The sequence below is a fragment of the Mastigoproctus giganteus genome, chromosome 7, assembly GCF_048544385.1.
Source record: "Mastigoproctus giganteus isolate SK-2022 chromosome 7, ASM4854438v1, whole genome shotgun sequence".
NCBI lineage: Eukaryota > Metazoa > Arthropoda > Arachnida > Uropygi > Thelyphonidae > Mastigoproctus > Mastigoproctus giganteus.
The window spans coordinates 46,655,108-46,682,398 of NC_143581.1; the positions used below are offsets into that span (position 1 = coordinate 46,655,108).

The window sequence follows — 27,291 nt, forward strand, 5'->3', positions numbered from 1 at the left end:
TTTTTAATTTATATATTTGACAAAAGATTAATGTATTAATTTTAGATGTTTACTATAATTGTTTCAAATAAAGAGTAACAAAACAAAAAATAGAACTCATGCCGAGCATACATGAAATAATGTTTTTTGCACATTATGAAAACACAACATATTTATTCACTCAGAATAGAGAATTAGCAATACTTAAACTTGGTATGATGTGAAGCACACAAAATTTGATATAAATTTTAAAAATTAAATTTTTTAAAAAAATTTGAAAATGGAAGTTAATATTATTTAATATATATATATATATATATATATATACACACACACACAGTAAGCGGCGGTTATAGTGATCATGTTTGCAAATTGAATTTTGATTCTAAAAACGGCAATTCTAATAAGAGAATCAACGAATATTATTCACAGGCAATAAAAATAAATTTATACTTACATATAGCTTAATTAATATACATATTAATTAAAGATAGCACTTTGTAATATGATTATAATTTTAAATAGTCACTTGTTTTAGATTGCTTTAAATTATCACTACAAAGTCTATTTATAGATTTTTCAATATTGTATAACAGTCTATATTCATGATCATTTGCACCAATTTCTTCCAACGCTCTCCTCAGGAAGGCTATAACTTCATCTAGCTTTAGGCAATGGCATTTTATAACTAGAATTTGTTCGAGTTCATCTTAATTTTTCCTCCTTCTCCTTGGCGAAATTATCAGACTGGGCAATTTCTTCTTCTGTTAAAGCTGTAGTAACTGCCTGTTTATAACAGATTATAAAAACAGAAAGCCCCAATAAACAGAAAACTGCAAACTGTTTTTATAGTTGTGACCTCCAGAAATGTGCTTTAGAAAAATATCACACAGGTGTTCAGAATTGGTTCTTATAACCAAAGATGTGATTCTAATAAACAATGAAAGTGTAGCACATTTTATTGATTTGAATCGGTTCTTTGAAATTTGATTTTCTAAAGCGGCTGATTCTAATAACCCGTGATCACTATAACCGGCACTTACTGTATATACATATTTTAATTTTTCAAAGCTATTTATGCACATAAGTAGAATAATTATGTGCAAGTGCACATTTGAATTTTTGCATCTTTAAACAAACTGGAAAATGTAAAATCTTTGTTTTATGTCTATAATATTATTTTTAATTTTAAGCAGAATTAATTTTTTTGTTTTTTGTAAATAAAAGTGCAAAAACACTATTTTTTAAATATTTAATTTTCTATTAAAAACTAAAAAAATCATAAAATAAGTAATCCAAACTATTAAAAAAGGATAAAATATTTGTATACTCCAAGCAAAATTAAAAAAAATAAATAAAAAAAAAAACTTGCCAGATTGTGCACTACTATTTTTGTTACAACTAGGGGTGCTACTACAGAAGAATTAAATCTCAATTGTCATTTTTCAGCCCATCTGCCTCATTTCGATCTTGAAGCAGCTTATTCCAGTTACTATCATTAACCACTGTGCATATCAGAAAACTTAAGACATCAAACCTGGAATGTCTACATCAATATCCTTAAATATTAATCTCATAACATAACATCTCATACATTTAACTATCCCTTTATCCTAGTAGTAACTTGCCCCTAATGACATACTTATGTATGTGGTATAGTATCAGTGGCTTTACTAAAATCTCTGTTGTGATGACCTCAGAGTAACTAATCAGAATGGTCATGCATGATCTCCTTTTAACAAATCCCTGCCATGACTGCCTTATAGCTGATTCTGCATTACTTTAACCCCAGGGACTCACATCTGGTGAGTATGGGCTTGGCACACCCAGGGTCCTGAGCTGGATATCATCATTCTTCTCTTTCTTGGTGATTCCCTTCTATTTTCTCTCTCTCTCTCTCTCGAAATTTTTTTTTTTGCTAGTGCAGCATAAGCCTCAGACTTCCTTGCACCATATAGCTAATAATAATAATAATAACTACTAACTCCATTATTTTCCCTGGCACAAAGGTCAAACACAGGTCTGTAATTACTAGTTTTATCCTTTTAACCACCTCTCTAAATAGGAAATACATTTGCACATCTTGAATCTGTAGGCCTTCCCGGTAGCTGTTTTTACTGTACACACTGTGCCCAACAAACCGACTGCAAAATATAAAACTTTGTGAAAACATAATTATGGAAAATAACTGTGCTAAACATGACAACTGTTTTGCATCAATGGGACCAATAATTTTTCTTGATTTGTGATAAGTCTTGCATTTCAGGCAGTTTCTCAACCCCGGTACAAGTAACCCTAGTATAACACAGTAATTAGGTTCCTATAAAATCTTGTGTAGTGCAAAACTGTGTTATACAGGACTTAGAACCAGTACAAAAAAAGGTGATTACGTTCTAAAAGCTAACAAAAAAAATACACAATTTTTTATAACTATCGGAAACTTAATTTTTATTAAAAATAATAATAACTGAACAAACGCCTTACAAACTGTGATACGTATATGTCAGATAATGTACGTTCATTTAATTTTCTTCCTCTTCATCACTGGTAAGAACAATCAAATGAGAACGTTTTCTCTGTTGCAGAATATCTTCACCTTCTGAACCTTCTGTGTATTTTCTGCTCTCTCTAAAAAATCAGTAATCTGGTTTTGTTTGCTTTTGCTTGATAGATCTTTGTAAATTTTATGGTATGGAGCTAAGCATTTCTGAAGCTCCCTTTTGAACTTTGTGCTCCTTTCAGTCGAAGGATCTGCATCCAAAAAATAAGGTTATAATTGCTCAGCTAAGTTTATGCCTTTCCGTATGAATTTTAGTGTAAAAATTGGAACCTCAGTATTTTCATCTGTGCTATCATCCTCTTAATTGATCTGGTTTACCTCCGATGCCATATCCGCCAACTCCACGTCACCAGCCACGTTTTCTACCAGTAATTCTTGAACATCTGCACTAGTCATATCATCAAAACCTTCCCCTTCTACCAACTTAGCAAGTTGTACTTTTGCATTGATTCCATTTTCTGCCGGTTTGACCATATTTCCCAAATGAACTGACTCTGGCCATACATTTTCCCAACATGCAGAAGAATGTGCACTAGTTACTGTAATTTAATGTTGAGGGTTGGTTTTACTTTGAGCAATAAACCTATAATTCTGATACAGTCCACAATTAAAAAATGCTTCCATGCCTCCATCACTTCAATAGATTTGGAATCAATTTTTTCCAAAACCCATTGTAACGATTTTCTGATGTAATGAGTTTTAAAGGTAAATCAAAGAAGTTGTATTAGGTGGTAGGAACATTACCTCAACGTTTGGATGACTTAAATCTTTTGGATGGCCTGACGTGTTATCCTATTATAGTAATAAAACTTTGAAATCTAGATTTTTGCCGCAAGTTCAACCAGCACAGAACCTAACACAGGGATTTCCCAACAAAATAAAATACAGGGATTTCCCAATATATATACACTATGTGATTATAAAATAAGTTTCCCTATTCAGGAGATCCTAGTGTCAAAACAGCTAGAGATGTGCTATGAAAATCGGTGGGCATGTCATTTAGGGTATGGGGAAGCAATTTGTAGAAGAATAAAAAAAAAAAAAAAAAAAAAAAGTTCAAATTTCTGCCACCAGGGGAGAAATTGGCAACGTAAACATGAGATGGAATACTTATCTTAGGATTAGATTTTAATATTAGAACTTAGAAATCTACAGATATTGTTCTATGTGCTTTCCTTCACTTGAGATGACATTCTGAAAACGGAGGACTGCATGCAACACAGTTTCGCATAGCATCTCATTGGGGACATTGGCTACATGCTGTTTAATGCTTGCTTTCAAATCAACAAGAATCTGTAGGTCGTCACAGTAAACTCTTTTCTTTCAGGTATCCACATAGCCAGAAATCACAGGGATTGAGATCTAGTGATCGGGCTGGCCAGAACTGTGGAAAGTCTATAGAAATGATGCAATCATTTCCAAACGTTGAATGGAGCAGTTCCTTCACTTGTCGACCATGTGGGGACGGGCACCATCTTGCATGAGCACTATGATCTCCAAGCATTGTCTTTCTTGCAGAGCGGGAATAATGTGATCTCTTAGAAGAGCGCAGTACCATGCACTAGTTACTGTACACCTTACGGGGCCATGAAGTGTAGACTCTTCAAAGAAAAATGGTCAGATTATAAACTCTGCTGTGAATCCACACCATACTGTAACGTATGGACTTCATAGTGGTCTTTCATGAGCAGCAGATAAACAAGAAGTTCCCCATATTCAGCAGTTTTGTGCATTTACAGCCCATGAAGAGTGAAATGTGCCTCATCAGGCCACAAGATCATTCGAGCCCATGTATTGTCAAGTTCCATACGAGTCAGAAATCGTAGAGCAAAGTCTATTTGTTGTTGCTGATCACAAGATTTTAGTGCTTGCACTACATGAATCTTGTACGGGAACCAGCATAAAATTATTTGAAGCACTTTAAGTACATTAGACCAAGGAAGGTTCAAGTCTCTTGACACACCTCTGGTGCTACTGACTGGTAGTGTTTTGCGTTCTGACCTGGAGTCCATTGCAACCGCCACTTCATCCACTACCTTTGTTCCAATAGGTGGTTGTCCCCTGCCTGAAGGCACCTCCGTAGCCAGGTGGGCAGGAGCAGCAGTGCATAGAAAACGCTTCTTGATTAGACTGGGGTTCAAGCCTGTGACCACCAAATACGGAGGATGCGGAAAGGTCAGGGAATGACCACTGCATATCCCCAGAGCAATATAGCCTTAGTTGCTAATGCTCCTAAAAACCAAAATAACAACAACCCCTGCCTGGAATTACACCTAATTCCCCAGTTGCTTGTGCCGTTTCCCCCTGGTGGCATAAATGTGAACTAAAAGACATGCTATTATAGCATGTCTTTTAGTTCACAGTTCACCGATTTTCACAGTGCTAACCAACTGTTTTGACACTAGGGTCTCCTGAATAGGGAGACTTATTTTATAACCACCTGGTATATACAAAGGGTACTAGGAAAGTTTTGCAATATGCTGCAACAATGAATCACAGGAAGCTGCTTGTTGCTGCATGTTGAGACATGTTCATACGTGCATAGTAGCCGCCGCGCCAAGTCGATGGGCTCAGTTATTCATTAGTAGTGAGAGTGTAAAGTGCTTGCGATGGCATCGTGGTCACGAAATGAGATAAGGACAGTTTTGCGGTATAATTTTGTGCGTGGTTTAACCATAGACCAGTGCTTAGAAGAAATGACTCTTGCACTAGATGATGATTGTCCACATCGTACAACGATATTCAGGTGGTATAGAGAATTCCAAAGGGGAAATTTCACTCTGGAGGATTCTGAGAGGCCGGGAAGGCCACGAACGTCAGTTACGGAGGAAAACGTTACTGCTGTGAGGAAAATGCTTGACGAAAACAGGCGAGTGACCTACCAACAGATAGAGGATACTTTGGGCCTAAATGCACCAGCAATTCGTTCGATTCTGCAAGATCATTTGCACGTGAAGAAACTTTGTTCTCTCTGGGTGCCGCATCAACTGACTGAAGAGCAGATGACACGACGTGTGACTTGGTGCCGGGAGATGTTAAAAAAGTTTGATAAGGGACAATCTCGGTATGTGAACAACATCGTGACAGGTGACGAGACTTGGCTGTACTATTACGATCTGCCGACCAAGGCTCAAAACAAAGTTTGGGTCTTTGATGATGACGACACACCCGTAATTGTCAGAAAATCCCGATCTGTAAAGAAGAAAATGATAGCTGTATTTTTCAAATCGAGTGGAATTGTGGAACGTGTCGTTTTGGACATGCAGAAGACAGTCACAGCTAAGTGGTATACTGAACAATGCCTGCCTAAAGTCATTGGATCTATGAAGAACCTGCGGCCAAAGTCAAGAATGGACACCTGGTACCTCCATCACGATAATGCTCCAGCTCACCGCGCCAAAGCCTGCACCGAATATTTGACCACGACAGGACTGAAACTTCTCGAGCACCCTCCCTACAGTCCAGACCTTGCTCCCTGCGACTTTGCACTGTTCCAGCATGTGAAAATGAAGCTAAAAGGGAGGCGGTTTTCCAGTGATGAGGACCTTCTACGGGCTTGGGACAACGAGTGTGCTTTACTCCCTAGTGAAACTTGGCAGAACTGGTTTAAAGATTGGTTTCGGAGGATGGAGAGGTGTATTGAATGTAGAGGAAATTACTTTGAAAAAATTAAATAAACAAAGCTGTATTGCAAAACTTTCCTAGTACCCTTTGTATATATATATATATATTTTTTTTTTGCATAACGACTAGTGAGCCAAAGGCAGGGGGAGATTCACAAAAATGAATAGAAACGTTTAAAAATTACATCCAACATAATAGCAAGGTTTCTCCTGCACAAAAGTTACAAAGTACCATGTTATGTGAGGTTTGTTGCAATTTTCTAACCATGTTATATAAGTACTGTGTTGTGCGAGGATTGCTGCAATTTATCAATTATGTTAGAATGAAGCCGTGTTGTAGACGTACCATGTTATACAGGGGTTGCCTGTACTTCAAAGTCTGTCTACTTAACCTTTCCATAATTCGACAGAAAGTTATATTTTCCAGGATACTACTCAACTCGCTATTATAAAAAGTATGAGCACTTTCGTTGCGATCTCTTGCATTTTTTCAGTTGGCAAAGCTTAAATGGCCTTAATGCTCATAGAAGAACAAACTTCCGCAAACTGCCTCAGTACTGCACTAAATACTTTCATATATAAGAGCAAGTTACTTTTACCAACTAGGTTAACTTAATTACTTAATGAGCCAACTGATTTTAGTTAAAAGATGCTCATAGAAAAGTAAAATGTTATTTCCCAAAATGTAACTTTTTATTGTTTTTTAATCCAATCTAACGCCACCCAAAATAAATTATGGGACAAACACCATATGCTCCAAGAGCTATAGTACATAACTGTACATTGTGTATAATTTATTTAAGATGAGAAATGGCATCCATTTTAAATAACATTACTTCTCCATTTAGAACACTGCTTTCTATTTAAAGTGTGTAGTGCAATACCAAGGCAACTTATGGTGAAGTGCAACCACGATGAGATTCTGGCATTAAGAGGAATGGCTCACATTGAAAGAGCAATATTCTTTTCCATTTGGAGTGGCATCTTTTATTTAAAATGTACGGTGAAATACAAACTGTGATGAAGTGCCTCCAATATTAATTTGAAGTGTTAATAACAAACCTAATTTGCTTACAGTTGCATAAAAAACAGACTTGCACGAACACTGAGGTCAGGACACCTGACACAGTGACTGGCATTTTTTACAAACTGAGTGATCTGAACCAAAGTCAGTAATTTGTATGTAAGGTAATTATTCAGTTTTACATTTTTGTAAGTTCCCTTAATTTAATGTGTGACATTAACATAACATAAAACTTGTAAAATATGTGCAATTTTATTCTATAATAAAATTTAATAAGTAAATTAAGGACTACTAGAGCAAACAGGGTAATCCTTGTTATCCCACCGTGCAGTGATCAGAAAATTTTCTTTGCCTGTCTTGTATCATAGACTAAAAATAAAAGATTTCATAGTTGAAGAGATCTTTTCGACTATCAATTTTAGAAGTCCTGGGGACCCTGGCACATATTTTTAAAGGCCCCTTTTTTAACATTTGCCATATGCACAAGCTTACAGAGTATTTTAATATAAATGGGTTAATAGACTCAATATGATAGCATAGCTTAATTTATTATGGTACTCACCTTTTTTTTATAATCTGCAATTGATGTTTGAATAGGGTGGATAATTTAAAATTTAAATTGGGAGTAAGTAAGTTGGGGTTTTAAAAACAGAAGTTAAAATATGCGCAAGGAAGTAGAAGTGCACGTCTTCGTCCTTGGTTGTCAATATTAAAGTTGAAAATAAATGGTTAATACTGGAGGCCAATAGCCATAACAAGTGGCTTTTGTTATCCACGTCTTCAGTTGGCAATGATGGGTTGAGAGAAAATGCATGTATTTAAGAAAGCTAAGTTCCCGTGATGCTCCTGTTACATGTGGAAATATCAGGTGCATGAGATTCCAAGCTATGCTATCACATTGAGTCAATTATAAATGGTATTTTAAGAAATCTACAATTATCGAATTGTCATAATACAAAATACTTTAATTATTTACACACCTTTTTCTGCATTGTCCTTTTAATCTACGTTCCATGATGCCCCTCAACATGTCAAATTCCGAACTTGGAATCTCATGCACCTGAGATTTCCACATGTAACCAGGAGCATCACAGGAACTTAGCTTTCTTAAATACACGCGTTTACTCTCAACCCATCATTGCCAACTGAAGACGTGGATAACGAAAGCCACTTGTTATGGCTATTGGCCTCCAGTATTAACTATTTATTTTCAACTTTAATATTGACAACCAAGGACGAAGACGTGCACTTCTACTTCCTTGCGCATATTTTAACTTCTGTTTTTAAAACCCCAACTTACTTACCCCCAATTTAAATTAAAAATTATCATCCACCCTATTCAAACATCAATTGCAGATTATAAAAAAAGGTGCGTACTATAATAAATTAAGCTATGCTATCATATTGAGTCAATTATAAATGGTATTTTAAGAAATCTACAATTATCGAATTTTAAATGGGTTATTGAATTGGGGATAGAAATAAGTAAATAAAAAATTTAAGGAAGAATTATACATATTATTTAAAGGGGATAGGACTGATGAGGTGGGTAGAGGATTTCCCTTCCTTCCTTGCATTATATGCCACTACTACTACTATTACAAAATAGATTGAAATATAATAAATGAAAAGACCAATAATTACAGTAATCTCTGGGGCCCTAGAACCCTAGAACAACTGTATCACTGTACTCTGGTAAATCCTGACTTGATAGAGAGTTCAAGTTTAATTGATGATTGCATTTAGCAGACAGGCCCTGTATAGTCTTAAATCAAGGCTTTACTGTAATTACTCAAATGATATGTTAAATATGAACTAGATCAAGAAATATTTAATAACAAGATACATCCACTTTAATTAAAAATTAGGTTAATTCTCACCTTCAGGGTTGTTACTTCAGTATGATCTAACATAACTTCTGGCTGTTTTGGTAGGCAACATATATAAAATATGGTATCATAACGACGATGTCCGATTGAAGTAGGTGTTAACCAGTCTGACCATTCATATAATGACCAGATATCAGGACACATGTTAGCTTCAAGGCACATATCAATAAACGTATGAGGATCCTTATGAATTTTGTTTCTCCACTCTGTTAAATCAATGTTTTTTTCTTTCAACGTAAAAGCAACTGCTTCTCGAGTATTTTCTAGAGAAGGCTGTGTTAAAAGAAGCACTCCAGTTTCCTCAAAAGTCTCACGAATTGCTGTAATACGTAATCCAACATCAGGCGGTATGAGATCTTGTCCCAAACTATAGCTTGCATTTGAAAGAGTTGTTGGGTCCTTTACTAGTGGTGGACGAGGTCCTGTAAAACAGCTGCAAAAATCTGTAATGTCTTTTCTCTTAATACCAACTTTATCAAATGCTGACCACCAACGTGGAGAAAAATCTGCAAGCTCAACCAATCCACCAGGAAAAACAAAAGCATTAGCCATAAATGAACTCAATCCACTTCTTTTCACCATCAGCAATCTATAATCTGAACGAGCAAGTGAATCTTTACTGTATGTCCATTTTGTAGCACTCATGACATTTCCTAGATTCTTTCCCTGTGCTACTACTTCATGAAGAGGAACTTTTGTCGTAATTATTAAACTAGCAGCCTCTCTCCATGGTGGTGGTGAACTCATTGTAGCTACAGAAATAAAAATGCACATTATCGTTAATAATAAGTAAAATACTAAGAAAAACATTCTAAAATAAAATTACCAATGACTTGCTTCAGATAGTTAAATTGCAGGGATTGTGCCCATTTGTAAAACACTGAAGTGAAAAAGCAGCTGTTTTCTATCCTTTAATCCTGTCAGGTGTGTGCAAAAATTTAAAACATTAGCAAAAAATAATTCAAAATTCTTCATTTTTCTGATGCCACCTAAATTTTCAATCTTTTCTGAACACAGCTGTGAAAAATCTGTGTTCTACATTAAAAACATATATTTTTAATTAATTTTTGAAAATTAAAACTCCCTTTAGACCTGATGACAAGAAAATGCAAATTTAAAAACATTGTGCTTCAACAGATTCTTCAATTAGACACTAGCATGTCAGTAACAGCAGTGCTTGCTGCATGAAACATGAAGCATGTGCATCAACAGATAATGCATCAATGTTCACAAAACTAGAGAGTATTACCAACCAGAAGAAAGTGTGCAGCAGTAAAGAGAGCATTCTATCAATAACTGTGCATGACGTGTCAATCAACACTTGCATATTTAGATTTAACTTAATCATGAATTTTTCCTAATTGTTCGATAATTAACAGACGTTTTGGGAATTTTTTGTAGAGAAATGAAAGAAAACATTTTAAAAAATGTCTATTGGGTGTTTCAGTGTGTGAACAGAGTAAATAAAGCACAAACTGCTTAAATACTGTCCAGGTTGAATTGAGCACACACAGCTGATTTAGTATTAAACTGCACAGATTAAAATTTGTATATTATAAAATATTCTGAATCAACAAAACAATCTTATATAACATACACTCCAGAAGTAAAATGAGATCAAGACCATGCAAAAAAATGGGTTGCAGTACATGGTGCAAAGCAGGGTACCTCAACATAGAAGGAAAGGATCTTTTAAATGTTTGTTCAACTGCTATAAAAAAGGTTCGAGGTTCCAAAATCATCTATATAATCAGGTCCTATACTATCAATACAATATAATACACAACACAACGTACAAAATAGATGTGACAATTACATAATTTGAACGGGCAAATGAATCTTGCCTTTTTTTTTTTTTTTTTTTTTTTTGTTAGTTGTTGATGCATCGGCTTCTGTGGCCATAACGCACCTCTCAAAGTTTTTTGCATTTTCTACTGTGATCTAAGCCAGAGGTAGGATTCGAACCTACGACCTTTGGGTTGCCAGATAGGCACTTTTGCCTGGTCGGCTGAATCTTGCCTGTTCAGATTATTTATTATATAAAAAATAAATGTTATAAAAATCAATTTCTTCTTTAATAATTCTTTAATTTATATGTAACTTGTTAAAAGGGGAGTTCAGTAAAAATTCACCATACTTTTTTTTTTAATTTGTTTTAGTTGTCCTAGTTAGTAAAAATTCAGTAAATTTTTACTAACTAGGACAACTAAATACTGAACAAAGTGACACCATGATACTAGCAACAATTTAGCAGCTTACTGACAGAATAACAACTAGCCCAACAAATAGCAGACTATATAAGTACAGTCGGACCTCTCTTTAACAAACTTCCATATAGAGAACTTTTTTGATTTCCCCTTGGTCATTACATTGAAAATAGTTTCCGTATAATGAAGAAAATTTCCATATAACGAACTAATTTCGAGAGACCTGGTATGCATTGTTCGCACCTCTAGCCTTTAGGCAATAAAGCTGACACTGTAGAAAGCACAAATTAAGAGCTAAAAGGATTAAGAATTAATCACTTTAGCTTTTAATAGCTAAAGGGTTTAATTCTTAAGAGCATTCCACAATTTAGTGTTGCCCATAAAGCATTTACTGTACAGAGAAGTCGTGCTGGTCAACTGCTGTGTCCACAGTCATTGGCAAAGATTAAGGAATATTTCCGACACGGACACTGGCTATGATCAACCTGTTTTCTATTGTAAGCACCTATGGTTTACGATTCACTCTCTCCTATTAGAGAATTAGGAAAGAGTGACTTTCCCTTATCCCGAAAATTCATGTTGTTTCGCAGAAAAGAGTCATCCACACTTTCACTAAATTCCACCCGTCTCTGTATGGTAGGGTACAAGTCAGTCTAAATCAGTTTTGTTTTAGCTGCTGTGCAAGTAAACTTACAATGTCTAAGAGAAAATCCTTGAGTGTAGTGGAAAAGTGGAGGTGCTTGATAGTGTAGATCACTGCCAGTAGTGTCTCAACCATTCTAAAAAACCGTGTTTCGATTCTCAAACTGTTTGAGGAAACGGGACCCAGAAATTTCGCACAGAAGCGTGCGAAATTATGCCTGTACGAAGATGTATGAACAAATGGGTGAAGTTGATACGAGACCAAAACATGCTGATATCAGGGCAATTAATAAAAGAAAATGCTACTGGGTACCCATCTTTTTTCAGGCATAAAACTTTCCAAGTCAGTTCTGGTTGGTTGGACAAATTTAAAAAGTGCCATGGCTTACTCGAAAAAGTTATTTCTGGTGAAAGTGGGGTTGTAATTGAAGAAGACTGTACCTATTGGAAAGAAACAGTTTTGAAAAAAAATTATGGAGGACTATGAGCCCAAAGACATTCAACATTGATGAAACAGGTCTATTTTTTAAATGTTTGCTGAACAAGATGCTGACTTTCAAAGGTGATAAATGTGTAGGTGGTAAAAATAGTAAGGAGAGAATTACAGTCTTGGTTGATGCAAATATGGCTGGTAATGAAAAACTGAAGCTTTTGGTAATAGGAAAAAGTAAACAACCCCGATGTTTGAAAGAAGTAAAGTTGTTAGAGTTGGACTACAACTACAACAAAAAAGCTTGGATGACAAGTGAAATTTTTGAACAGTGGATTTTAAAATTCAATAGAAAGATGATGAAAGAAAACAGAAAAATCGCTTTGATTGTCAACAACTGCCCTGCCCACCTTCACTCGGTAATTTCGAAACTTACAAGTGTGAAGCTTGTTTTCTTCCCTCCAAATACCTCCTCTAAACTGCAGCCAATGGATCAAGGCATTATCAAGAATTTGAAAATGCACTACCGAAGGCGCATACTAAAAAAAATTATACTGAGAATAGAAACTAACCAACCTATAGATTTATCCAAGTGTTACAGATTTGCGGATGTGCATATCAGAGTTGGTGAAAGTGTGGAGTCAAGATGTGACAGAAACAACAATTAAGAATTATTTCACAAAAGCAGGTTTTGCTAAAATGGAAATTAACAGCGATGAGAGGCATGAACTGCTACAAGACATTGAGCAACCTTGGGAACAACTCCAAGCGAGAGGCTTGATCAGTGGAAAATTGTTCTTGAAGAATTTTTAGGAGTTGATAACGATTTCATAGTAGCTGAATATACAAGTGACTCCAGCATTTTGGAGAGTATTCAAAGAACTGGTGAGAATATCAACGATGAGTTGTATGAAATTGAGGGCAATATTAAACCTTCCAAACATAAAATGTTGGCAGCATTTGAAACTTTGCATCGAGGCCTTCAGTATGAAGAAAATGTGCCAGAAAATATATTTGAGTGATGCAAGCAGCAGTGACGCACAAAACACAGCCTCTCCTACTGAAATGCCAACCCCACCTTCTTGTGGTGCATCCTGATTTTACAAATGGGGATATGGCAACTGAGTATAGGGCGGTAACAGTAGCATCTGCCTCCATGTCAGGAGTGGCTACAAACAGCTTCTTTTCTCCATGTTAAGAGCGGCTGACTAAAATACCTGGCTGGGTATAAACAGTATGCAGAAGGCAACGGGAAACCTACTTCCCGACATCTAACAGTGAGGACCAGGAAATAGAAGAGATGTATGAGAAAATCGAAGATCTCTCAAAGTTGATAAAGGATGGTGACAACATTGTAATCATGGGAGACTTCAATGCCGTGGTTGGATAGCAATATGATAGAGTAGGAGTGGGAAGTTTGGACTGGGAAACAGGAATAGCAGAGGCAACAGGCTGCTCGACTTCTGTGAACAGTATGATATGGTGACAACCAATACCTTATTTGAAGTACTACAGAGAAGAAGGTACACCTGGAGAGCACCAGGTGATATACAATGCTATCAAATTGATTACATACTAGTCAAAACAAGATTCCGCAACCAAATTAAGTCGAGCTACAGTTATCCTGGAGCAGAAGGTGACAGTGACCACTGTCTCATGATGGCATAGTGCAATCTTAGATTTAAGAAGTTCAAACGAATTGGAAGGACTAGCTGGGATTTGGATAAATTACAATACGAACATGCTAAGAGGAATTATGAAGAGAAAACGAATGAAATCATAGCTAACAGGAGAAATCAACTGGGATTTGATAAAGCAAGGTATATTAAAAGTAATGCAGGAGACATTAGGAAGGAGGAGCTTTGGTCCAAGGAAACCATGGATCACAGAAGAAATACTAGGACTCATACAAAGACGTAACAAATATAGGAAAACACCCACAGAAGAAGGTCAGGAGAACTATAGACACACAAAGAATCTAATTACAACCAAATGTTGGGAAGAAAAACAAAACAAAATAAAACAGCAGAAGACATTGATGGGGACGTGACAAAGGGAAGAATAGACAAAGTGTATAGAAAGATTAAGTCATTACACTATAATCCCAAAATGAGGAGCACGATGATTAAAGACAAACAAGGGAACCTACTGATGGACCCAGAGGAAATTGGTGAGCGTTGGAAGGAATATCTAGAAGAACTCTACTGTGGAGAAGAAACAATTGATGAGAACGACTATATTGAAACAGAAGATAAGGTGGAAGAGGACGCTACAGGCCTAACAATTACAAGGAGTGAATTTGAATTAGCATTAAGTCAATTAAGGAACAAGAAAGCAGCAGGACCAGACAATGTACAGGCAGAGCAACTCAAGAATATGGGAGGAGACATGAAAGATAGGCTTTATCAAGTGATACAAAAACTCTATGAAAGTGGTGAAATCTCAGATGACTTTAATAAAAGCAGAACAATCACTCTTCCAAAGAAAGGAAATGCTAATAACTGTGCCAATTACAGGACTATAACGGACAATGTAGTGAAGAGCAGGATCAAGAAAAGAATAGAAAAGGTCATCGATCAAGATCAGTTTGGCTTCAGAACTGGATGTGGGACAAGGGAGGCGTTTCTAGCAATGAGAGCAATTCTTGAAAGAAGAATGGAAATGAATAGAACATACATTGCTTTTGCTGATATACAAAAAGCCTTTGATAATGTAAATTAGAAGTTGTTCAGAGTCATGAAAAACTTTGGCCTGGACTGGAGAGACAGAAGGCTTATCCTGCATCTGTACAAGACACAATGTACCAAAATAGATATTAATGGTACCATAAAGGAAGCAAGGATCAGGAGAGGTGTAAGGCAGGGTTGCTCTTTATCCCCGTACCTTTTCAACATGTTGATCGAGGAATCCATAACAAAAATGAAGCAAGAAGCAAAGAGTATCAAGATTAATGGACAACAGATTCATTGCATCAGATTCGTGGACAACATAGCATTATTAGCTGACTCAGAGCAGGAGCTGTGTAAGATGTTGGAAAGGCTATCATTAAGGCTACAAGATTCACACCTAAAGATAAATGCACACAAGACTAAAATTGTCGTCACCAAGAATGATGAACAACCTCAAACAAACATCAAAACGGGGAACAAAGTGGAACAAGTGAAACAGTTTTGTTATTTGAGGTATTTCATTACCCAGGAAAACCAGTGCGCTACAGAGATCAGAAGAAGAATCGCCCTTGCCAAGAAAGCTTTCAGTAACAAGCAAAATATTCTAACCAGCAGATACATTGACAGGGAGACCAGGAAAAAGTTTGCTAAGTCATTCGTTTGGAGTGTGCTGCTGTATGGAAGTGAAACCTGGACATTATGCAAGCAAGATATCAAGAGACTGGAGGCACTGGAGATGTGGGTCTGGAGGAGGATGCTGAGGATTAGCTGGACCGAGCGACGATCCAATGAATCTGTCTTGAACAAGATGCAAGAAAAGCAGCAGCTACTCACGACAGCGGCAAAAAGACAATCTACATTTTTAGGACATAACAAATTTTTAGTGAATATCTCAGAAGGAAAAATATTGGGAAAGAAAGGAAAAGGACGACCAAGAAAGAAAATTTTGGAAAACCTAATGAGGAAAATGAACTTTAGGGGATATGAGGAAATAAAACATTCAGCAGTAGACAGATGTATGGTTGCAGTGACAAGGCGAAGCCTTTAGAGTTTGATGATGATGATGAAACAAATGCGAACATTTTTATGAGCAATGTACAGGAACTTCCTGACTTACGGAAATTCAAATTTACGTAATTTTTTGCCGGCCGATGCAAATGTATTTTGCATCCCATAGGAATAAATGGAGGTATCGTGAAAATATCGTAATGCGAACCCAATAACACATTATTTTTTTTGCAATTCATTCCAAGTCCTTGGAAGTTGAAAATTTTGCTATATTACTAAGCTATTTATCTCTCTAAAAGGTCATATTTATAATGGAAATTGCACTACCCTTTCATTGTTATTATATGTTCCTACTTGTAAGAATCAATTTTGAACACCTTTGTGATATTTTTCTAAAGCACATTTCTGGAGGTCACGACCAAAAAACAACAAAAACAATTTGCACTTTCCGGTTTATTGGGCTTTCCTGTTAGCGCCATCTATTATAAATGGTAGTAAACTCGATCTTATCGCATTTGCGATAATCCCGATAACTGGAACTCTGTCGGTTTTTATGTTACGGTATTATGGTGAAATGTGTCATCCTTCACTGAAATCTTCACTCATATAAAAAACAAAATAAGAAACTTCTATTCATTCCTATTTACGTATTACAATGATGAAGGGGAAGGGACCAATGGAAAGTGCAAGTGCTGGCAGTGCCAGGAAACAAAACAAAATGAAGATGAAAATGATTAAGAAGTATGATGCAGGACAAAGTTTGTCATCTACTGCAAGGGATAACAGTGAATACTATTTTAAAGGACAGGACTCGTATAAAAGAACATGTCAAAGGATCAACGCACTTAAGATCAACAGTGATCACAAAACAGCATTCAGGTGCTACATCAAAGATGGAACAGCTGTTAATAATATGAATGGAAATCAGATTCAGAAGTGAGTGCCCCTGAGTCTAATGACCATTCAAGCAAAAGCAACAAGTATTTATAAAGATATTAAGGATAAGTACATCAAACCCCAACCCAACTGCATGGCAAGCAAGGGGTGGTTTAATAGGTTCAAGCATCTCGCTGGTTTCTACAACGTTAAAGTATGCGGTCAAGTTGCCAGTGCCGATTCTGCAGCTGCAGAGAAATTTTGTGATGTGTTGGAAAAAATTATTGATTAAGGCAGCTATTCAACACAGCAAATTTTTAATGTTGACGAGACTGCTCTGTATTGGAAAAAAATGCTAGATCGAACGTACGTTGTCAAAGAAGAAAGTACAATGCCAGGTTTCAAGACATCAAAAGATAGGGCCACGCTCTTGATGGAGGCTAATGCAGCTGGAGATTACAGATTAAAACCACTGCTTATGTACCATTCTGGAAATCCTTATGCATTTAAGGGCATCAATAAAGCCACCCTACCTGTGCATTTCTGATCGAACCAGAGAGCATGGATAACAATATCTCTCTTTGAGGTTTTTTTTTTTAAATGCTGCTTCATTCCAGAGGTTGAAAAATATTGTAAAGAGAACAACATTCCTTTCAAGAATTTGCTTCTATCAGATAATGTTCCTGGACATCCAAAGCACCTAGATGATGTCAATTCGAATGTGAGAGTAATATTTCTACTGCCAAACACGACTTCACTCATCCAACCTATGGATCAGGGTGTTATTTCGAATTTAAAAGCATACTATTTACGCACAACATTTGCTCAGGCATTGTCTGCAGTAGACGATGAGAAAAATTTTATGTTAAGAGACTTTTGGAAATCTTACAATATATATCACGCCATCTTAAACATTAATAAGGCCTGGGCAGAAATTACTAAAAGTCGTTTAAATGGTGCATGGAAGAAAATATGAAGGGTTACAGATAAGGTTGTAAAGGTTGCAGAGCTACTTCACTTGGAGGTTGATGCCAAAGATGTGAGAATCCTATGGAGTAGTTAATAGAGGAAGAAGAGAAGGAATTATCTAACGAAGAACTTATTGACTTGCAGGCAGCGATAGTGAAAGGAGAAAATGCTGAGGAAGCGCAAGATGAACCATATGAGGAGCCGAGAAGCTTCATCACCAGAGATGGCAAGTTTGAGAAGATGGATCCTGACAGAGAACGATTCTTAAAAGTTAACAGGGATGAATGATATGCTTGCTTGCTATAAAGAAATTAACGATGAAAAGACACAAACCACCATCCAGTCATCAATTAATATACTCTTTCGTAAGGTTGAGCGGCAGACCCCCTCAAAATGTCCATAGCCGTGGCTTACTTATCAGCTGAAGACGTTGATTCTGGCAACGATGCTCAAGAGGTAAACCTTACTGACATTATGCCTGTCTCCTCTCTCTTTTTTTAATTTTATAATTTTGAATTTTTTTTTAAATTGCATGCTTTTGTAATTTTTGTTGCGCATGAGATAAAATATTGAATGAATACAATAAATAATTCCCTTTCCATGTTTGTCGAACATTTCTTTTTTGATTCTATCTATTCAGTGAGCACAGTTGCAAGTGCTGAACAAGCATGGGGAAAATTCCAACTTACGTAGCATTCCGTGGAATGCAACCCTTACGTAAGTCGGGAGTTCCTGTACAGTTAAATCCAATGTACAACAAAAAATAACTCAATATTTTACAACATAATTCTTAAAAGTGTACCAATATATTGTATGCATCATGAAAGTAGTTATTTCTTAATATGTGTGTATTAATAATTTTTTTTTTTTTTTTTTTTTTTTGTATGAAAACCCCAAACACGAAAGGTATCAAAACCTATAGTACTTAGCACCGTGCATGGGTAGAAGGAGAAGTATGGGGGGAGGGGATGCCGGAAACTTTGCTCTAGAGACTAAACATGGGTTTCACCACTTCAAGCCTCCAATAAGCAAAGTGGTGGTATTTCACCGGTTGATGAAAGTCATCTACCACCTAAATTAATTGTTTTTAAATGTTAGAAAATTTTTTTTTTCCCATTTATTTCTGATTTATTTCCTATATTTTTCTCTGGATTCATATTAAAATTAATCAATTATTGTGCCACAATAATTTAGCATTAGCATTAGTAGAGGCATTTGATGCAAGAAAGCAAGCTTATGCAGCATCAGCCAAAAAAAAAAAAAAAAACTCACTTCCACTTCACCCCTCTGTTCGTTCAAAATACCTGTCCAGCTGAGCCTTAAACTTATTTAGGCTATCAACTTCCACGACAAGGGATGGAAGTCTGTTCCACCAACCAACCACCCGCTGGCTAAAGGCAAATTTCCGCATGTCTATCCTACATCTGTCTTTCCTCAATTTGAATTTATGCCCTCTCAGGTGATTATTCTGAGCGAGAGGAAGAATCCCATCAGCATTGAGCATGCTCAAACCATTCAAGGCTTTATACACCTCTTTCAGATCACCTCGCTGGTGCCTAGTCTCCAGACACTGTAATTTGCAAAACTTAAGCCTTTCTTCATAAGAGCACCCCTTTGTTCCATTCACTAATCTTGTTGCCCTTCTCTGTACTCGTTCCAGCAGTTCAAAATCCTTCTTGAAATGAGGCCTCCAGACCTGTATACAGTACTCTAGGTGTGGCCTGACCATTGCCTTATACAAGGGAATAATCACCTCCTTATCTGTGCTAGAAAAATTCCTATATATCATTGACAATACACCATGAGCTACTCTTGCAGCCCATCTGCACTGCTCAGAGAACTTCATATCTGCCTGCACAACCACCCCCAGGTCCCTTTCATTCTCTACTTCTGTCAGTGTAGTACCACAGAGTTGATACGTTGCTCTGGGGTTGCTGTTTCCCATGTGTAGTACTTTACATTTGTCAATGTTAAACTTCATTTGCCACCTCTCAGCCCATCTGCTCAACCTTTCCAGATCCTGTTGCAGCAGCATAGTGTGAGTAGTGTCCTTGACAACCCTGCCTACCTTTGTATCGTCTACAAACTTCGACATTAAGCTTGATATACCATCATCAATATCATTTATGAATACAGAAAACAATAATGGACCCAACACTGAGCCCTGAAGGACTCCACTAATAACATTAGTCCACGATGAGCAGTGTCCATTGATTACCACTCTCTGTCTTCTCCCCCTCAACCACCCCTTTATCCATAGCAGCAATTTGCCTCCAATGTCACACTGCTCCAATCTGTGCAGCAGTCTTCCATGTGCAACAGTATCAAAAGCCTTTCTAAGATCCAAGTATATAATATCAAAGTTATTCCCTGCATCCAGTTCCTTTGTGACTGCATCATAGTATCCAATCAAATTGGTCAGGCAAGACTTCCCCTTAACAAAACCATGCTGTGTCCGAGCTATAACTGAAGTCTTGTCTAAATGATCCTGCAGTGCTTCTTTAACTAGTGCCTCCATTAATTTTCCTGGAACAGAAATTAAACTCAGAGGTCTATAATTACTTGTGTCAGCCTTTGATCCTCCTTTGTGAATTGGGGTCACACTTGCACATCTCCAGTCTGTGGGTACCTCCCCTGAGTCCAAGGAAGCTCTCATAATTATGGCTAAGGGTTTGCTTACTTCCTCTGCTGCCTCCTTTAATATAACTGGATAGATCCCATCCACCCTGGCGGGTGCCTTTCTTGTGTTTATCTTCAACAATTTCTCCTCCACTTTACTCTCAGTTATTACAAGATTCTCTAGCTTACTGCTAGAGTTGAATACACCTCTGGCTTTCCCCTCGCTAAATAACTCCTCATGTGTGAATGTCGATGCAAAATATTCATTTAGTTTGTTAGCTACCTGAGCAGGATCATCAACAGTTGACCCGTGATATCAAGTGGACCAATCTGATTCATCCCCTTCCTTCTAGAGTTTACATAAGTAAAGAACTCTTTGCTGTTTTTCTTTGCATCCTTTGCCAAAGATTTCTCGTAATCTGCCTTCGCCTGCCTAACCTCTTTTGTAACTTGGTTACAGATCAACTTGTATCTATCATAGGCTTCTGTGTCATGTGTTAATTTGTATGTATCCCATGCATGTTTCTTCTCTACCATATGCCTCATCAGTTCATCTGACATCCATTTAGGCCTAAACCTTGTTTGTTTGTTTGTTATTTGGTTCTTAGGAGCATTAGCAACCAAGGCCATATTGCTCCGGGGATATGCGGTGGTCATTCCCTGACCTAAACCTTGAACAATATTTCTTAGTTGGTATGTAAAGCCTAGTAGCTTCCAAGATAAGTTCTTTGAATGTTTCCCATTTTGCATTTGCTGTTGGTAACATCATCAGTTGGTCCCACTGTATAGAATTTAAATACTGTCTCCGTCCATCGTAGTCGCCTTTACGAAAGCAATAACCCTTCCCTTTACCCCTAATGGTAGTTACCTCTTTGAGTACATCCCACTTCAGCACACTGTGATCACTGCCACCTAGTGGTTCATTTATCTGCAGATTCTTAATGCATGAAGAATCACTGCTGATAATCAAATCAAGAGTATTCCTCCCTCTAGTTGCCTCCCGAACCTGCTGATGTAGAAAACAATCATCCAATAAATCCACAAAAGCCTTGCTAGTATGTGAGTGACCAGCCCCCAAATTCCAGTCAATATCTGGGAAATTAAAATCTCCCATTATAAGACTCTCTGATTTACTGGCCCACTCTATTTCCCTGTACAGTTTCTTATTATACTCATCAGAGTCATTAGGCCTATAGCACACTCCTACTCTCAATTTTGATTTCCCAATGCTTATGTCACACCAAACTGACTCGACACTGCACTGTCCAGCGATGTCCACTGGCTTCACTTCCTTGGATTTTTTGTATTTCTTAACTAATAGCATAACCCCTCCTCCCTTCCTATCCAGTCTATCCTTTCTGTAGATGTTGTACTCCCCAAATTCCAGTTCTGCATTCCTTATATCTGTGTGACACCATGTCTCTGATATCCCAACAATATCTGCCTTTGATGTTTTGAGCAATACCTCAAATTCATCAAATTTATTTACTAAACTCCTAGCACTGGTGCTAGGAGTTTAGTAAATAAATGTAATAAATTTCACCCAGTAAATGGATGGGTGAAACAGGTTTTTTTTTTTTTTTTTCTGACTGATGCTATATAAGCTTGCTTTCTTGCATCATATCCCTCTGCTAATGCTAATAGTATAGTATATGTGTCTGATGACTTAGAAAAATCAGGCAGATGAGCTGATAACTGACAAATTATGGGAGGGGATGGACAGTTGATGTGGAAATTTATTTATTTATTTTTTTTTTTTTTTGCTGGTCGATTCTTTATAGGTTCTGCTTTCTTGCATCATATGCCACTACCAATACTAAGAGAGTGGAAGGGAAACTGTTGAAGATAAAAGTCAATAAAGCATCTGAGACTGAGAGAATCTATCCAATCATATTAAAAGATAGTAACAAAAGAGGTAAGCAAACCTTTGGCCATAATTATTAAAGCATCCTTAGGTTTAGTGGAAGTCACTACAGATTGTAGATGTGAAAATGCCTCCTCTATCCATAAAGGTGGATCAAAGGATGAACTGAGTAATTACAGACATATATGATTGACTTCTGTTCCAAGGAAACTAAGGAAGTCAGTGGTTAAAGAAGTATTGCAGGATTGCCTTGATAGGAATGAAGTTAAACAGCAATTGTAGAATGTATTTCTTAAGGGAAGATCTTGTTTAACCAATCTGATTAGCTGCTGTGAAGCAATAATAAAGGAACTATATGCAAAAAATAATTTTCATATCATACACCTAATTTTAATAAAGTTTTTGACACTGTTCTACATGAAAGACTGCTGTATGAGGTCTGGAATTAGGCAAGTTATTGCTATTAATAAAAGGATAATGGAGTAGCAGAAGACAGAGGGCAGCTATTAATGGGCACTGCTCTTCTTGAAGCAATGTTATTAGTGGAGTCCCTCTGGGTTCAGTGCTGAGCACCTTACTGTTTTCAATATTTATTTGTGATATTGAAGGCATATCAAGTTTAATGTCTAAGTTTACAGATGATACAACAGTTGACAGGGTGGTTAATCACAGAAATCAACACATACTACAGCAAAAAGACCTAGAAAAATTAGGCAGATGAGTGGCAATGAAGGTTTAACACTAATAAATGCAAGGTGCTGCACATACAAGGGCAGTGGTAATCCCAGAATAACATACCAATTGAATGGGACTCCACTCAAGGTGGTCAAGGAAGTCCTAGGGGTAATTTCTGTCTGGCAGTCTGGCATTAAGTTCTTTGAGCAGTGCAGACAGGATGCTACGGGTTCCATATTAGCAGATGGGTGGTTAGGGCATGGGATTCTGTCAGTGATATACAGTAGAGCATCAAAAATCCGTACGTCAATAATTCAAACAAGCCAGAATTTATTTATTTTTTATACTGGTGCCATAAAACATTCAATAAGAAAATTTTTATGCTAGTGCCATAAGAAATTCACGTTTGCGAACTGAATTTTGATTCTATTAAACAGCAATTCTAATAAGTGAAAATTGGATGAATATTATCCACAGGTTATAAAAATAAAAATATAAAGCACAAATTTACACTTTTATTAGGTTACCAATTAAAAAATTAAATGATACATAAAAATTGACAAACAGACTGAATTTTGAATCGACAAACTGAATGCTATCTTACTCAACTACTCTTGCTGAAAAGAGTGAGAGATCTGGCAGCAAAGAAACAAAGTTCGAAAAAGGTGCAGCAAAAAATAAGTAATTATTTTTGTTAGAGGCCTATACACATATTATTGTGGCTGGAAGTTCCATTGTTGTTTTGTTACCTATGAATAAAATTATGTAAGTACAACATAGTGTTTTTATTTCTAAACTTACTGAACCTTTTTTTTTTTTTTAGTCTCCAGAACAGTATTTTTGATAAGTTCGAAAATCCAAACAAATCGGAAGTTTGAACTACCCCAGGTCCCAATTAGTTTGGATTATCGACACTACCGTACAGAAATTTTGCTAACAAGAACTAGAAGGTGATTATCTCATTGTATAAGGCAATGGGTAGGCCATATATTGAGTACTTATACAGGTCTGGAAGTCTTGTTTCAGGAAAGAGGTACAGGGGATCCTCGTTATCCATGGATAATTGGTTCCAGAAAATTCCACTTAAAACGGAGACTAAATTTTCATAATGTTTATTATTTAAATAAAACTAAATGCAACTAAGCATAATATTTTAAGATTCTATATCTATATAATATCAGTGTAGATATACCATAGATAACTCTAAGAAAAACCACGGTAGTAGTGTGAAAGGCATCATTTCATCTGCATCTCATATTGTGCTCATCCTTCACGAGTTGCTCATATATTGCACTACTTCGAATAAGTAACGCTTCACTAATAGAGAAGACCAGTGCTTTTTTTGTAAAAAAATTGGTGCCTGTACTCATTCTTTGCTATCAGGAAAAATTGAAAATTAAAAGGATATGTAAAGTACTCTAAAATTTTTTTCCCTGATATTGTTACTTTAGTAGTAATGTTTTTGGAATAAGAACAACAAATTAAGTATATTAACACAGTTTATTAAGCATAAATTTATTATTTAAGTATATAAAAAAATAATTAAAATGTGTAAAAAAATAAGTAAAAATGTAAATAATTAAAATTATTTCATAATAAAGTTTTTGTAAAATATTTCAAATTTTTATTAAGTTCTCATCCGACACACTATGCTGACTTTTTTTTTGCTTACAGTTTGTGTCGGTTGCTGAATGACGTTTCCAAAGCAGCCACAAATCGACATATTTGCTGGATTGAAGTGTGTCAGCGATGGGTCCACAATTTTAAGAAATAGTAGTGAGGAAATTGTTTTTGTCATCAACAAAGCTCTGGTTGGGCTGACAGATTCATTTGTGAAAATCTTTGTTCACATTCAATTGATGAAATTGGCACCATAATCAGAGTGTTCATCAAATGCTTCAATTCTTCCAAAACCGTCTTATCAATTAGGTACCCCCGAAATCCACGAACTGCATCTCTTTCACTTAACTGACAATTTTCTAACTTCATTTTCACCAAATACCAACATTTCATGTTTAGAAGGTTTCATACCTTTATTGTCCTCATTTTCCTTCTCCCGTCATCGATATTGTCACTAGTTCTTTGAAATAGTTGTTAAATTTGAATTATTTCTTTTCCTTTTTTTTTTGAAACTGTCCAAAATGTTGGTGTCATTTGGATATTCGGGTACTGTGATCATGTAAACAGAGATAGAGAAAATTTACGGAAAAATGTGGATAACGCACTTCTGTGAAACAACAAATGATTATTTGTTGGCGTAAAAGAAATCACTCTCTCCTAATTCTTAAACAGAGTGCTTACAGTTGATTCACAGTAGTGTCCAACCTACGGCCCACATGGAAAGTGAATTAAAACAGAATTTTAAATTTTGTTAATTATCAAAAAATTTTTTCATTAAATGTTTTTGTTTAGTAAATGTAATTGTGTATATACTTAATAAAATTTCCAAAAATTTTCAATTTTTCATTTACATATAACAAGATATGGAAAATGTAACACTAATTTTTCTCGAATCATTTCATGCAGCCCGCGAAAGAAATCGAACTTTGAATTTTGATGAATATTATTGTTATTATTATTAGCCACATGGTGCATGGAAGCCCGCGACCTATGCTGTACCAGCCAAATATGGTCCCTGTATGGGAAAATTGTATTTGTATTTTGTATTTGTGTTTTTGTATGGGCGGCTCCTATAACAGAAGTTAATCTCCACCTCATTGCTCTGTTCAGTTTTTACAGACTCTGTCAAAGTAAGGGGAAAAAAAAAATCCAACCGGTTGAACTGGGATAGGGGAAAAGGAAGCAGAGAGAGAGAAAAAAAGTTTTAAACCCAGACAGGAGATTTTCATCCCACATGAGAGAAAGTGATAGGACAGAAAAATTTTGTCTGTGAGTTTGTGTGTGTGTTCTGTAGTGTAGTGTTGTGTATTGGCCTTTTGGCTACCTGGAAGCAGCGATCACCTGGACTTCTGCCTCCACGTACTCATCCCTAGCTGCAGGAAGGCAAGGCTTCCCCCTACTATCTGCTCGCCCTCCTCCCTGGAAAACGAGCTTCCCAGGGAGGAAAAGAAAACTAGAGTCAGGTGAAGAGGGGAAGGACGAAAGAGGAGAGGGACTCCCCCAGCCCAGGATAAATTGCTGGGGGAAAGAGAAAAAGGAGAGTGGGTGAGAGGTTGCTAGCCTGACCCAGGGGAAAAGATTGCACACCACTGCAGCAGAAGGTTGACCAAAGCCCATTGTCAGAATCGGGAATACTCCTTGAACTGCTCACTGTTGACCAGCACGACTTCTCCGTATGTGGGACAGGTGGTAGGATAAGTGTTATGGGTACCCCTAAGTTGTAGAATGATAATTCCGTTGGCTCTCTTAATTCGTGCACCAGCACTAATTGCCTGAAGGCCAGAAATGCAAACAGTGCATACCGAGTTAAGTCTGTCCTAATCTGTTCATTATATGAAAATTTTCTTCACTCAACAGACACTATTTTAAACGTAACTTCCGAGGGGAAATTCAAAAAAATTTGCTATAAAAGGAGTTCGTTAAACAGATGTACAACTAGAATTCTAAAAATGGTTATAAAATATCTTAACAACAGACAGTGAAAAATGCAAATTTAGTTAAATAACTTTAAGCTTATTTGTTATTCGAATAGCAGGTAAACATGTTAAAAAAATTTACAGAATATTACATATTTCGAAGTGTACTGCATCCAAATGTCACATATCAGTAAAGGTGCCGGTATGCCGTACCGTTGCGTACCGTCCCAAAAAAAAAAAAAGCACTGGAGAAGACTATTGTTACTTATTCTTGGTGGGCACCACTACCCAGATGGAACTGTTTCAAAGCTAGTTGGCTTTTCATCATTGGGTGAAAAGCCGATGAAAAGCCAACTAGTGTGGGGGATGGGGAATTCAATTTTGTGGGGAAGAATTCTTTATTATTATTCTGGGGGAATAGTAGTTTAATTAATAAATCTCTTTAATCTTTCAGACCCACATCTCTTAGTCTTTACATTTCCCAGTTTATTTTTCCCCTAATTTACCCCCTTCCACATTAACACCTGACTTGTATACTGCACAGAAGATCACAGATTCTGGGGGAATAGAAGTTCGTGTATGTCTCCTCTGGACTGGCTGAGTATTCAGAATGACTCATACTACACTTGATAAACATATAAAATATTGTTTATTCACAGTATATACATTAAAAGAATATATCATACATCAACATTTGGGGATTATGTTAATCACTAGCATT

General features: G+C 36.5%; 1 protein-coding gene across 2 annotated transcripts in view; it reads right to left on the reverse strand.

Moving 5' to 3' along the window:
- The window catches only part of LOC150082874 (acyl-coenzyme A diphosphatase NUDT19-like), a 38,545-nt gene that overhangs the window by 5,052 nt on the left and 6,202 nt on the right, over positions 1-27,291 (reverse strand). For both annotated transcript variants that reach the window (XM_090377642.1, XM_090377641.1), the window contains exon 2: positions 9,067-9,827. In XM_090377642.1, the coding sequence (XP_090233768.1) occupies positions 9,067-9,822 (756 nt within the window). In that variant the 5' untranslated portion in view covers positions 9,823-9,827. The remainder of the gene's footprint in view (positions 1-9,066; positions 9,828-27,291) is intronic.